The sequence below is a fragment of the Callorhinus ursinus genome, unplaced genomic scaffold, assembly GCF_003265705.2.
Source record: "Callorhinus ursinus isolate GAN/ISIS: 27379988/994484 unplaced genomic scaffold, GSC_fseal_2.0 scaffold33, whole genome shotgun sequence".
Lineage (NCBI taxonomy): Eukaryota > Metazoa > Chordata > Mammalia > Carnivora > Otariidae > Callorhinus > Callorhinus ursinus.
In genome coordinates, this window is record NW_027397095.1 from 596,917 (window position 1) to 609,907 (window position 12,991).

Genomic DNA, 12,991 nt, shown 5'->3' on the forward strand with positions numbered 1-12,991 from the left:
GGGAGAGCATGAGCAGGGAAGAGGGGCAGAGGGAGAGGGAGAAGCAGACTCCCCGATGAGCAGGGAGCCTGATGCGATGCCGGACTCGATTCCAGGACCCTGGGATCAGGACCTGAGCCAAAGGCAGCGGCTTAACCAACTGAGCCACCCAGGCGCCCCTGAAAGTTAGGGATTCTACTAAATTTTTTCCTTAAGATTTTTATTTATTTATTTGACAGAGAGAGACACAGTGAGAGAATGAACACAAGCAGGGGGAGTGGGAGAGGGAGAAGCAGGCTTCCAGCCGAGCAGGGAGCCCGATGCGGGGCTCGATCCCAGGACCCTGGGATCCTGACCTGAGCGGAAGGCAGACGCTTAACCACTGAGCCACCCAGGCGCCCCAGGGATTCTACTAAATCGTTTGACTCCTCAGAGTTAGGGACTCTGCATGTGGTCAACAGATGATTATTTACTAGCTATTGTGAACGATAGAATGTACTATATTTTTTTGAGCAGATGAGGGGTTTGTTGAGACCTTGAGATAAAAAGAGCTACATAAATTGATCGAAACAGAACTTGCTTTTCTAATCCACTTGGCAGAAAAATATAGGCAATTTAAAGGAAACTATCCAAAAACTCTTAAAAACTGTATTACAAGCAGCAAATACTAACATTGAAGAATAAAATGATTGGGCTTGGCAAGTTTAATATGGGACAACTAAGTTGAAGAGGCAGGTAAAACTATTTTTGCTAAATTTTGAAACCAATTTCATAACTATTAAATTTCCTATATTTCTCTGTATATTTGATTAACACAATTCAGTACCATCTTTATCCCAGGGTCATTCAAGTAGTGAGGATTAAATGAGTTAATGTTGCTAAAGCTCTTAGAATGGGGCCTAGCACACGGTAACTGCTATGTAGGTGTTTGTTAAATGGAATAAATAATTCCAGGCCTCACACATGCTGAACGGCTATTGTTAGGGTCTCCGTAAATCCTAGAAAGAAAGAAAAAAAAATTTGGCTCTGCTACTTGTTTTTCAGGACTTTTCCTAATATCGTTGAAGCTAACAGTGCTTGTAAAAGGGAGATGAGTGCTTGCCACTCGCTATATGAACTCTCATTAGATTCTCTTTATTTTTACACCATTGCTTTTGTTTTTTCATTTCTCTTTGGTCTAGTGCATCCAAATGGATTATCTGGAAAAGAAATCAGCCCCTCCAAAGACCAACAAACTCAAGGGATTTTGAGAAGTGGGCGGAGATCACAGAGATCAGAGCAAACGAACTGGCATTGAAAAAAACCTGGAAACCACAGGTTTCTATTTCCCATGAATATCGGCCCAAGCTCCTCTGAACGAGGATGCTCCAGTGTCTCCAAAACTATTGGTTCTTTTCAAAATCGGGCGCCAGGGTCCCCGGGCCAATGCCAGAGAGGAAGGCGCCGGGCCCCCTGGAAACGCTCCTCCCTTTTGGAGGAGGTTTGCGGGGCGGGGCTCCCACGCATGCTCCGTGCCCGCGGGCTCATTGGCGCGACCGCCGGGCGCGTGCGCAGGACCCGATGGGTGCCCGGACGCGGAAGACCTGGCCCCGCGGAGGTTCCCGCTTCTGAGGCGTGGGAGGCGGAAGAGGCGGCAGGTTGTAGATTTTGGTCTTGGCCCCAAGGGGTTCCCCCGGGCCATTAGAACCCAAGAGAGGAAGAGGAGGCACCGCGGCGGCGGCTGAGGGGCCGAACCCCCCACCTGTCCCCCAGGCGGGGAGGGGGGGTAGGGAGGGGAGAAGCACCCCTCGCAGGGCTGAGGAGCCTTCGGGACCGGGTCCCAGAGCATGGGGGGCTGGACCGGGTCCCCGAGCATGGGGAGCTGGAGCCGTCGAGGCCACCCGGCCGGGCCCTGCCCGACTGTCAGCTTTTCGGTGCTAGCGCTGCCCGGGCAGCCGCGGTGTCTGTAGCCCGGCCCCTCTTGAGGTCGTCGGCCGAAAGATAGCAACATGAGTTCCGCCGCTGCCTAGTTTCCTCCCCCTCCTCTTCTCCCTCCGTCCGCTTCCTTCTCTTCTCCTTCCTCTCTCCTCTTCCCCATACCTCGTCTTTTTCTTTCCCTCCCTCGTGTTCCTCTTTTCCCTCCACCCTGCCCTCCTCCTCCCCCTCGCTCCTCCTCCTCTCCCCCGTCTTCTTCCTTTCCCGACCCTGTCCTCCTTTTACCCTCTCTGTTTTCCTGCTTTTCCATCGCTCCGCTTTTCCTGCCTCTTGCTCTTTTTCCCTCCATTCCTCTTTCCTCCATCCTCTTCCTTTATTCTGTCACCATCCACCAGCACCTCACCTCCCTCTCCACTACCACCTCCCCTTCCTCCTCCCCTCACTCACTGTCATCCTCCCTTCCTCATCCTCATCCTCCTTCCCTCCTCCTCCTCTCCTGCTTTTCTCCGCCCCTTAGCCCCCGCCCCCAAGCCTCCGCCCCTTAGCCCCCGCCCCCAGCTGCCAGTCCCCAGCAGCTCAGTCCTGCAGTGAGAGTCTTGGGAGTCCATAGCTAAGCACCAGGAGCTGAGCACTTGTCCGCTGTGCCTGCCTGCGAGTCTCCGACATGGCTCAGGAGAAAATGGAGCTGGACTTTGAGCCTGATACATCTGATGGGGGCACCCTGAGGAGATCCAGCAGCGCTCCCCTGATCCATGGGCTCAGGTGAGGCGGGCTGGGGACGATGAAGTACGGGTCCGGGGTTCAGGGGCTCCTCGACCGCCTGCAAGCACTCTTCTTCCCCTAAAGTGAGAGTTGGCGCTCGTTTGGGTTTTTCTGAACTGAGGGGGTGGGGACTTGTTTGCTTGACACAGTGACTTGGGTCCCAAGGTGGAGTGAAAGTTTGACCCCAAACTCTGGGAACTGTGGGAAAAATGGGGCCCTCTTTACCTGGGGCTCTGTTGGCCCACTCTGAAAGGATCTACAAGAAGCTTCTGGCTCTTCTAACAGGTTGCTTGCCCTGCCTAATTTACACCACTGAATGTCAGACCGAAGCCCCTGGAACTAGACTTGCAACTTGACACCTGTCTCTTAAGAGCTGCTATTTCTAAGCTTAGTTTAGGAACCCTGGCATTAACAGAGCATTTACTTTAATAAATCACAATTTATCTAATAACTTGTAATCAAGTGGCATGTTCATGGCACATTAAGCGATTCGGATTTGTCGTAATGTTTTCAGATCCTAAAACAGCCAGAAATGCATTCCAGTGAATAAAAAAAGGAAGGGTGTCATGTAGCTTAGGTCAGTGAAAATACAGGTTTTAGAAAACAATGGAAAGAATCAACCCTTGAATTTTAGTGGTAGGGTCTTGTATTTTCATGTGAATAAGTCACCAGAGGGTCTATTTTAAGGTAGAATCTTATGATAGTGAAGGTTAGGTTGGCAGACCTCCTGAGCCTATTACATTTCACTCTTCTAAGTAGACGATTCATCTTAGTAGAGAGCTAATTTGCGAGACCCTGTAGAAATGGAATTAGTCCAAAAAAGGGGATGGGAGTAGAGTTAGCCAGAATCATTAATCAAGCACAGGGAAGGCAAAGAAATAGGTAATTCTTGTCTATCAAACTGATTATAACATCTGTATTTTGGGGGAAAATGGAATTAACTCATTTTCTTTTATTAAATTTTGAAACTGAGGGAATGATGGAGTGACTGCTTTCCTAATGCTGTCTTCAGCTCTACATTTATTTTTGATTCTGTAGGAATAAATCGGTCTTTTGGGGTTGTCTTTTTAAATCTGGTAAGCAAGCAATTGCTAGGGACTAGGGGCGATCCTGCTGACGTGCATTTAGACTGTTGTAGAAATAACACACTGTTTTTTGAATCAGGAATCAAGTGATTACTTGGAGGGTAGTATGATGTGACAGAAGAAGGGCTGAGGAGACTAGACCTAGCCCCAATATTTCTCCCTAACTGTGATCATGAATGAATCACTTAGCCTTTCTGAGTGTCTGTTTTCTCATTTGAAACTTAGGAGAGCCGAATTAGGTGATCTCGGTGGTCCCTTGAAGCCCAATTCAGTTCAGTCCTGAAAATCTTTCTTGACTTCTATCATGGGCATAGCGCTCTGCTAGGCACTGCAGGGAGGTTATACAAAGAGGATCAAAAGGCCTTGACCATGGAGTTTAATAAGACACACACACACACTTTTCTGTAATAAAAGGTAAAGTCGGTGTCTCAAGCATCTCCTTTCCCATTGTGCTCTTTGGACTCAAAGGAGGGAATGATTGCATTCAGTTTGTGGATTGAAGAGAGGCCTCACTGAGCGTATTGCATCGAAATGGGGGCTCAAGGAGAGGGGGCATTTGGGCTGATGGTGGTGGGAGGGAGGACACTAGAGGCAGAAGAGACAACAGGAGCAAAACTCCAGGCATGTTTATTTAGTTGCACAGCAGGTTCACGGGCAGAACACGTATTTAGGGCAATAATGGGAGATGTGCTGTAGAGCAGGGCTTCCCCAGCCCTTCTCACCATCATGGCACACACAGTAAGCAGTAATATGTTTAGGTCCTCTGGGGTAAACAGATGAGGCTGCTCATGTCTGGTGGGAACCGGTTTGGGGGCGTGAGCTCTGACCAGAAGCAGCTGGAGGCAACCAGTCTGGAGCTCCGCCCCATACCTCTCCTAGCCGCCCCCCAACCACTGAGGAGATCAGTATCTGGGCAAACCTGTGATCCACAGCACACCACCACGGAAGCTCTGAAGAGGTCGGTGAAGAGTTTATCCATTGTACGAAATGAGGAGCCATGGAAGATTTCATTGTTGACTAGAGAGTTGACGGATATCTTAATGAGAAGACATTAACAATTTTATTTTTATTTTTTTAGTGACCTTTCACAGGTTTTTCAACCTTATACCTTTAGAACTCGGAGGAATAGTACAACGATTATGAGCCGTCATAGCCTGGTAAGTATAGAAGTAAGTATTTTTAGTGGCATGGATTGGGGAAAACACTTTCAGACGTAGTTACTCGTTCTTAAGATGATGTGCTGTGCACCATTGTTCGCAAAAGAAAAAAAACATTTTACCTCCCTTGCTCATGCTGTGGCCATTTTCAGCTTTTGGTGCCAAAAAAGAGATCTGGTTAAAGTTTTTTCCTGGCTGTGGGACTTCGTATTTTTAAAAACTATTCATTGTTTTTTTGTCACTACTTGCATCATGGTTATGAGGTAAGTCAGGATTAACTTCTAAATATAGCTGAGAAAAGTGGTCTTTATTTGTCCTAGGAAGCAAAAATCATTTAGACTGTAGCTGAGTATTTATTTCTGACACATATCTGTTGGACAACGTTATTTATCCAAAGTAAGATCTCCTTTATAATGCTTGTATTTATATTCCCGGTAGAGTCGCTAATAGTGACTGTTTTGTACAGCCAGAACTGTCAGGGATCACCTTATTAGTTGGTCGCATTGGGAGAAATTATGATGAGGTTTTTTATATAGTAGTACTTCACATGCGGGGCTCACTTATCCAGTAGCTGCAGCGCTCTGGAAGATATCTGAGATGTAAGCAAACAGACCTCTGAATGGCTGCGCTTGATTTCCATAGTCTGTGCACAAAGGTTCATCAGTTTATTTATAGGGAGCCTCTCTGACCTCTGAATCATCTAAAATTTATGCACAATTATAATAAGCTTCCAACTCGGTAGTGTGGAGAAGCAGCAAATCAGAAGAGGTACATTCGGGTTTAAGGTATACTAATAGCTGCTAGCAAGGGAGGAGAGGGAAAAACTGAAAAGCAGAAAGAGGCTTTTAAAAAATTAGTCCGTGGCTTAGTACAAGGGCTAAGAGCCCGTTAATAGACCCTGAGGGTCTCGCTGGCATAGAACTGTAAAATACTTGATGTTCTTAAAGATACCTGGGTCATTAACCTTTTCTTAAATTATAGTAGTACCTATGCTTGTATGGTATTCTACATGTTACAGAGTCCTTTCAAACTTGTCATTCTCATAGCAACCCATGTGAAGTAGGCAGGACAAAAGATGTTTTTCCCAGTTAAAAGAGGCAGCAGCTAAGACTCAGCTGATAGAAGCGACTTGCTTAGAATCACATAATTGGTAAGCGGCAGGGCTGGGATTAGAATAGAGATATGCCAGTGCCATTCTGTTTGGTAAAATCCGTTTAAGAAGGCGGGGAGCGGGGGAATACAACACTTCCAAGAAAGATTTCCAGCTGAAGTGGCTAAAAATACTTAAAGGGGGAAATATTCGCTATCTGGAGTTTTGATTCACGTCACCTTCCCTGAGGATACTGGAAAGTAGAATTTAATTTTGCTGTGTATATGAAAAATGTTTCCACTTGTTACACAGCTATGTTCCTGATATCAGTAGTAGAGCAAAGAAGGGAAAATGAATTTGCCTCTTTACACTTGACTTTTGCTCTTTTCTAAGATGCGAAGATTCTTGTCCACTCTGTCTAGGCTCATCTCTCCCTACCCTCTGACAAATACCTTTTTCTCCGGCTGTACTAAATACCTAGTTTGCTGGAGGAGCCATGTTGATTCACTGCTCTTTGTTGATCCTTATGTTGTCTTTCCCTCCATCCCTTTCTCCTCTTGATTCCTGGTTCGGGAAGCCTTCTGCAGCACCCTTTGGGTACTTCTGTCGCCACTGATTACACCTTATCTGTTATATCACAGTGTCCTCTATAAATCTTTTTTTTTTTTTTTAAGATTTTATTTATTTGACAGAGCACGCGTGAGAGAGCACAGGAGGGGGAGCTGCAGAGAGAGGGAGAAGCAGGCTCCCCGCTGAGCAGGGGGCCCCATGTGGGGCTCGATCCCAGGACCCTGGGATCATGACCTGAGCCAAAGGCAGACGCTTAACCCACTAAGCAGCCAGGCGCCCCCTCTATAAATCTTAATACACTTCCCTGGGTCTGCTGCCAAAAGCAAGGTGAGGAATGAAATAGAAAGGAGGGGCCTGGCACAAGAAGACGTGCAGAGGTCGTTTCTTCATGATTTGACAACAGGTTAGGTGTAAATGCAGGGTATAGGAGGACTCCAGGGGACTGAACTTTTATTTCTTAGTGACCAGGGGAAAAGTGTTGCCTGTATTACGAGTAGGGAAATTTCAAGGAATTGGTCATTTGAAGGGCCAGGAGAGAGATTCTTCCTGAGCATTTTGGATTCCAGATGCTGCTTGTTTCGTGCTGTTCTCCAAAGCAATATTCTAGTTTGGAAAAGAAATAAATTTGCAAGCTTCCTACACCTTTCACTTTTGGCAGATGACCCTTCTCTGTTCACAGAGCATGCAGACGGCCATCTTGTATACGTGTCAGCTTTCTTCTGAAAATGTCTTTACCTCCACATGTGGCGCTTTGTCCTAATGATTCCTAGGTTTTCTGAGTCTCCTGTCACTTCGCTCGGTCTGTTGTCTCCCCTCTAGTCCCTTCCTCCCTGGCTTTTTTGCTCCCACTTTCTTCTGACCCACATACCTAATATCTGGAACACAGACTTGTCTTTTTTCATTGGTCTCTCTTTCCCTGTTTTCCTTCCACCCCTCTGAGCTTTCACAGAACTTAATCCACACCATACTGCCTCCAATTCCTTGTCTCCTTGTTTCTTGGCATCTACTCAGCCTGTTTGTGGTCTCACTACCTCTATCACCACGCTATTAAAAAACTGTTCTCAGGGGCGCCTGGGTGGCTCAGTCAGTGAAACCTCTGCCTTCGGCTCAGGGTCATGATCCCAGGGTCCTGGAATGGAGCCCCACGTCAGGCTTCCTGCTCAGTGAAGAGCCTGTTTCTCTGTCTCCCTCTGCCCACTCACTACTCGTGCTCTCTGTCTCTCTCTCTCTCTCACTCACTCGCTTGCTCTTATCTCAAATAAATAAAATCTTTAAAAACAAAACAAAACAAAAACCAAACTGTTCTTGGAGGGGTGCCTGTGGCTCATTTGGTTAAGCGTCTGACTCTTGATTTCAGCTCAGGTCATGATGTTGGGGTCCTGGGATCGAGCCCCGCTCAGGCTCTGCGCTCAGTGCAGAGCTGGCTTCTCCCTCTCCCTCTGCTCCTCCTCCTGTTCGCGTGCTCTCTCTCTCTCTCAAATAAATAAATAAAATCTTTAAAAAAACCTGTTCTTGTAAAAGTCACCAGTGCCCACTTGATGCCAGTGGCAGGGGCCTCTTTTCTTACCCCACTTGAACTCTTTGCTTCACTTAACACCACTAACCAGCACCCTCCTTGACGTGCTTGGCTTTTTTTTCTCAGCCTGTACATTAACACTTGTTTCCAGTACTAGACACAGCATTGTTCTTCCCTGTGCCCCTTTTGGGTCTTCTTTCCAGTTCTGCCTACATTGACAAGCTGTACATCATATACATGCGGCATCTAAATTTCTGACTTTCTCTGCCATCAGCTTTTTGCAATCTTTGGCTTTCCTGATGATTTCGCGGCCTCTAGGGTTTCTTTTGTTCTCTGATGGACACATCCGTGCTCTCTTCCATGGTATCCTGTTAGTCTTTCCTGCCTTATTTACTTGCCTAGTAGCTTAGTGTTTTTCTTTCTTTTTTTAAAAAAAGATTTACTTATTTACTTGAGAGAGCGAGCGAGAGAGAGCGTGTACCATTGGGGGTAGGGGGCCGAGGCAGAGGCAGAGAGAGAATCACAAGCCGACTCCCGGCTAAGCACGGAGCCTGACTTGGGGCTCGATCCCAGGATCCCAAGATCGTGACCTGAGCCGAAACCAAGAGTTGGCTGCTTAACTGACTGCGCCACCCAGGCGCCCCGCTTAGTGTTTTTCGAATGACCTTTTAATATTAAGAGTTTACCAGTAACATATATTAGTTTTCCAGTAGAAAAAAAAAAACTTTAAGAGGATTTTATTCGTAAAGCTTTTCTGTTTTCAGAGCCTAGGAGAGGAAAAAGTAAGAGGAAGGGGTGGGTACTGAAGAGATGTTCTTTGAGGTAAAAATCATATTTTAGTGTATAACTTTAAAAAATTTCATCCGGATTAGCTTTTGCCTAAAAAACTTGGAGCAGTTTATTACCATTTTATACTACTCACTGCATGAGGATTTTTAGACATTTTAATAGGATAGGGCCTCTTGTAACAAGATCGTTGTCTTACTTGGTTTTACAGCCCTACAGATTTATTTGCACTTAATTAGGGAATAAGTAGCAGTTGTTTACATTATGGCTGTCAGAACCCTGTAAGAGTTGTTGAGATGATCCGATTGTGATTCTTTTGAGGGAACATTATTTGCCCCCCCAAATCATTTTAGCTTTGTGTTGTCAAAAAATGATGATCTAAGGGAAAGCAGCAGTTATCTGAAAAATACACATTGCCTTCCACATTGATTTTTCTTAACTAGTAAGTAGGGTTTGCGGTGATAGTGGTAGTGGCCAAATTTTATAATTGATTTAGATCACATAAGCAAAATCTTCTTATTGCAGTTTTAAAGTGTTTTCGATCAACCCTAATCATAGACAGAATATTATACTGGGCTTCTGAGCCTGTCTTCCTCCATTGGTGCATTGGTGTTAAAATGACTAAAATCAGTTTTTTTCTTTCCCTTCTTACCTAGTTCCTTATTTTAGATAAGTGGGGTAATGGATATTTCCAAGGCCTGGAATCTTTTTTTTTTTTTTTTTACGTAAATGTACACAGCCCTGTGTTCATTTGGGAAAAGTGTTAAAGTCAGTGCCTGTCTAGCGACAGATGGTGCTTTGAGGTTGGACACCTGGTGTACTTTCCAAAGACTGAATGTCCTGCCTCTAGTGCGTTAATGTTCAGTGATCTAAAGAGCTACATCTCTGAGAAGAATATGAAATCATATCTGGGAGGAGGTTGGACACTGGGACTGACAGCAGACTGCTGCTTTGTGATTCAGAAAATAGTAAATGTTTACTTTTCCTTTCTAGTTGCTGTCATCCTCGCCTAACCGTGTTCCTAGCAGCAGACTGCATCAGATCAAAAGGGTAAATTTTACTTCCTAGCTCAGAGCTACAATTGTCTGAATTGTCCACTTTGCTTTTATTTTCATTCTGGAGATTTATCCATTAAACATGAGTCAGGCTGCCACTCTGGGTAGCCACAGACAGCTGGAAATTCTTCCGAGTGTGCAGGTAAAACACAGACGTGGCAGGGGTGACAGTCTTAGAATGTTCTGCTTGCGCTGTGATGATGTCAAAGAAGGCAGAAAAGTCTCTTAAAATTTTCTTCAAAGTAGAGAACCGTGTGGATGTGGATACTGTGTTTTCAGCACATGTTTGTCTTTGCAGGAGGAGGGCATGGATATGATGAACAGGGAAACTGCACATGAACGGTTAGTGCTTCATAAAACAGGGCCTAGCTGGTTGTATGTCTTGTTCCTGAGCACTGATGGCCTTTCATTTCTGTTTGTTTTAGGGAAGTGCAGACAGCAATGCAGATAAGCCAATCATGGGATGAGAGCTTGAGCCTGGTAAAGTTAATCCCACGTTTACTTGTTTTTTTATTTTCTGGAAACCTTTATGTTGTCATTGGCTTCATTAATTTTTTCATATCCTTTTGTCCACCCCTGTTTCCAAATTTGTATTCGTTTTTATATCTGCTTTTCCACCAGAACATGAGATTGCAACTTTTTAGAGTATGTACACTTCTATTCTAAAAATGTAGGCATGCTTGAGTAGTAAAGAGCTGTGATGTGCTGGATTGTGAATTATGAGGAAATAACACTTTATGTTTACAGAGTGACAGCGATTTTGAGAAGCCGGAGAAACTATATTCTCCAAAAAGGATTGACTTCACTCCAGTTTCTCCGGCACCATCACCCACCAGAGGATTTGGAAAGGTAGGCTCATTGACAAGATGCTAACTCTCTTTCACACACTGAACTCTTTACTCTCTAAAACACACACACACACACACACACACACACACACACACACACACAGCCTCATTTGTGAAGAATCTGATGACTAGAAGGAAAATTAATGAAAGTCAGTGATAGTAACTTGAAAAAACGGTCTATCAATATATGCATATATTCTCTCGTGTGTGTGTGTGTGTGTGCATATATATAGATATACACAGCTAAGCAATTCTAAGGGTGTTTTTTCTATTATCTTGAGAACCTTTTGAAAGCTGGAGCACTAGAACTATGTTAATATTAAATATGTTTTTTCTAGCAATGTTTTTCACCATCCTTACAAATGTTTGTGAGCAGCAGCGGGCTGCCACCAAGTCCCGTTCCTGGTCCAAGACGCTTTACCAGGTAAGTGAACCTGCCTTTCAAAAATTTGTCTCTCCTGATGAACATTTTTCCCAAGGTTTCCTTATGGAAATTTTCAAACAGACAACAAAATTGAACACAATGAGCATCCATATAATACCTATCACCTATGTTCTACCAGTGACATTTTCCCAGATACACACACACACACAATATATCCTTTGTAAGGATAAGGGAAAAAATGTAAGATTGTAGACCAGTCAAATCTAAATACCTTTTTAATAAGGTTTATCTTAGAAAAAAAAATAAAACTGTTGTAGATATCTTGTCTCATAGAATGATTTTTTAAAATAGCTTAAAACGCCATGTTGTTTCAGTTTGCCATAGGCCAGCTAAGATCATGTTTTGGCATTTCATTTCCTCAGCTTATAGCAGAGGCATTTTCCATTGTTTTCTAGATGACTGTCAGTTTTATTGATTTATTTGGTGGGCTATAACGTTTGTCTTGCATCTTAGAAGCCCTTCACATCCTCCTGTTTGTTTATTCTTTGAAGCAGGAGGAGTCAGAGTCCAGTCAAGTGCATCAGGCCCAGTGTTCTTGGTCCTCTGAAAAGAAAAGGTAAGCATCACACTTCTGATAATAAACCTAGTTGAGCTTGAATGACAAATTAGAATTTGTCTGAAATTAGCTCAAGGCACGACTCCTTTTTTCTAAAGAAATGTGAAATATTCTTCCCAATATATGCTTTACGGATTCTAAGTTTTGTGAATTAGTTATCTGATACTGTCTATGTTTTTTGCACTTCATAACTGAATCTTATTCATATATTCATATTACCAATATATATTCCAAAAATTTTGCCTCTCAGTGATCTGAATAGAAAACAGATGCAAGTTAATACGTTGCAGAAGTATGTGCTTATGTCCTAGTAAATAGGTCTCTAAACATGCTGCATATTCAGATATAAGCCACCACCAAATTATGCCTCACAGAGAGAGACTGCCTCATATTCAAACCCATAGGATTTTTGATATGATGGGGGTGCTCTTAATTACCTTATTTTGAATCACAGGGCAGTAAACTAAAATGATCTCACTCGGTGCTAGTTTCAGATGCCTGTGAGGGCCCCTGATGGAGTCTATTTTAAAACACAGAAAATTAACATAGGTTGAGTCATTCATTATTCCTGGGGCTATACCCATATGATTGCAAGTGTTGGATGCCATAATTTTGAAAAAGCAGTTCAGCAAGTGGTTTCTTTGTGCAGATCACCTTTGGGGCCAGGAAAACAGTCCCTCTCCTAATACTAGGTAAACAGGTATTTGCAGCTTTGGTGGAAGCTTTCCACTGATATAGCATCATGCACAGATTCAAAAAGTACGATATTTCAGATAACTTAAAGATGGTGTGCTCTGGAAAACAGGTTTTGATATGGTGACGATGTTTGTATTTAGTGAATAAATTTTATTTTATAACCTAGTAGTCTTTTACCTTAATGCTGCAAGGAATTATTTACAACCCTAAGAACCTTCTCAGGAGCTGTTAGGTGAAAATAACACTTGGAAATTAAAGCCATTATTATTATTGTTATTATTAATTTTTGATATATTGCAGGAAGTTGGTGGAATTAGTACGGTTGTTTAGTTTCAAAGCTATTCCAAAATATACCAGCAGATGGAGGAATTCTTTACTGAAAAGGGCTAAAGTCTTTTGCTAATGAGGGGTTGTTGAAAGCCAGGCAGTAGCTTTTTTAAAAGTTCCATATTAAAGCATGGCAAAAGCAAATAAAAATATAACCTTTCCTGAGTTAGTAATTTTCAAAATAGCTCCAGAAGAAAGATAATAT

The 12,991-nt window shown here is 43.7% G+C and overlaps 1 protein-coding gene across 8 annotated transcripts in view; it reads left to right on the plus strand.

Moving 5' to 3' along the window:
• The first annotated feature begins 1,535 nt into the window (after positions 1-1,535).
• PABIR2 (PABIR family member 2) overlaps positions 1,536-12,991 on the plus strand; it is a 205,144-nt gene continuing 193,688 nt past the window's right edge. For 2 of the 8 annotated variants that reach the window (XR_012374355.1, XM_073879128.1), the window contains exons 1-8: positions 1,536-2,655; positions 4,819-4,897; positions 9,853-9,909; positions 10,213-10,256; positions 10,340-10,394; positions 10,662-10,763; positions 11,101-11,186; positions 11,699-11,763. Coding sequence is in view for 7 of the 8 variants with exons in the window: in XM_073879128.1 (XP_073735229.1) it covers positions 2,558-2,655; positions 4,819-4,897; positions 9,853-9,909; positions 10,213-10,256; positions 10,340-10,394; positions 10,662-10,763; positions 11,101-11,186; positions 11,699-11,763 (586 nt within the window). In the remaining variant the exon portion in view is untranslated. The remainder of the gene's footprint in view (positions 2,656-4,818; positions 4,898-9,852; positions 9,910-10,212; positions 10,257-10,339; positions 10,395-10,661; positions 10,764-11,100; positions 11,187-11,698; positions 11,764-12,991) is intronic. The other 6 variants (XM_025852517.2, XM_025852518.2, XM_025852521.2 and 3 more) reach the window with 6 other exon arrangements.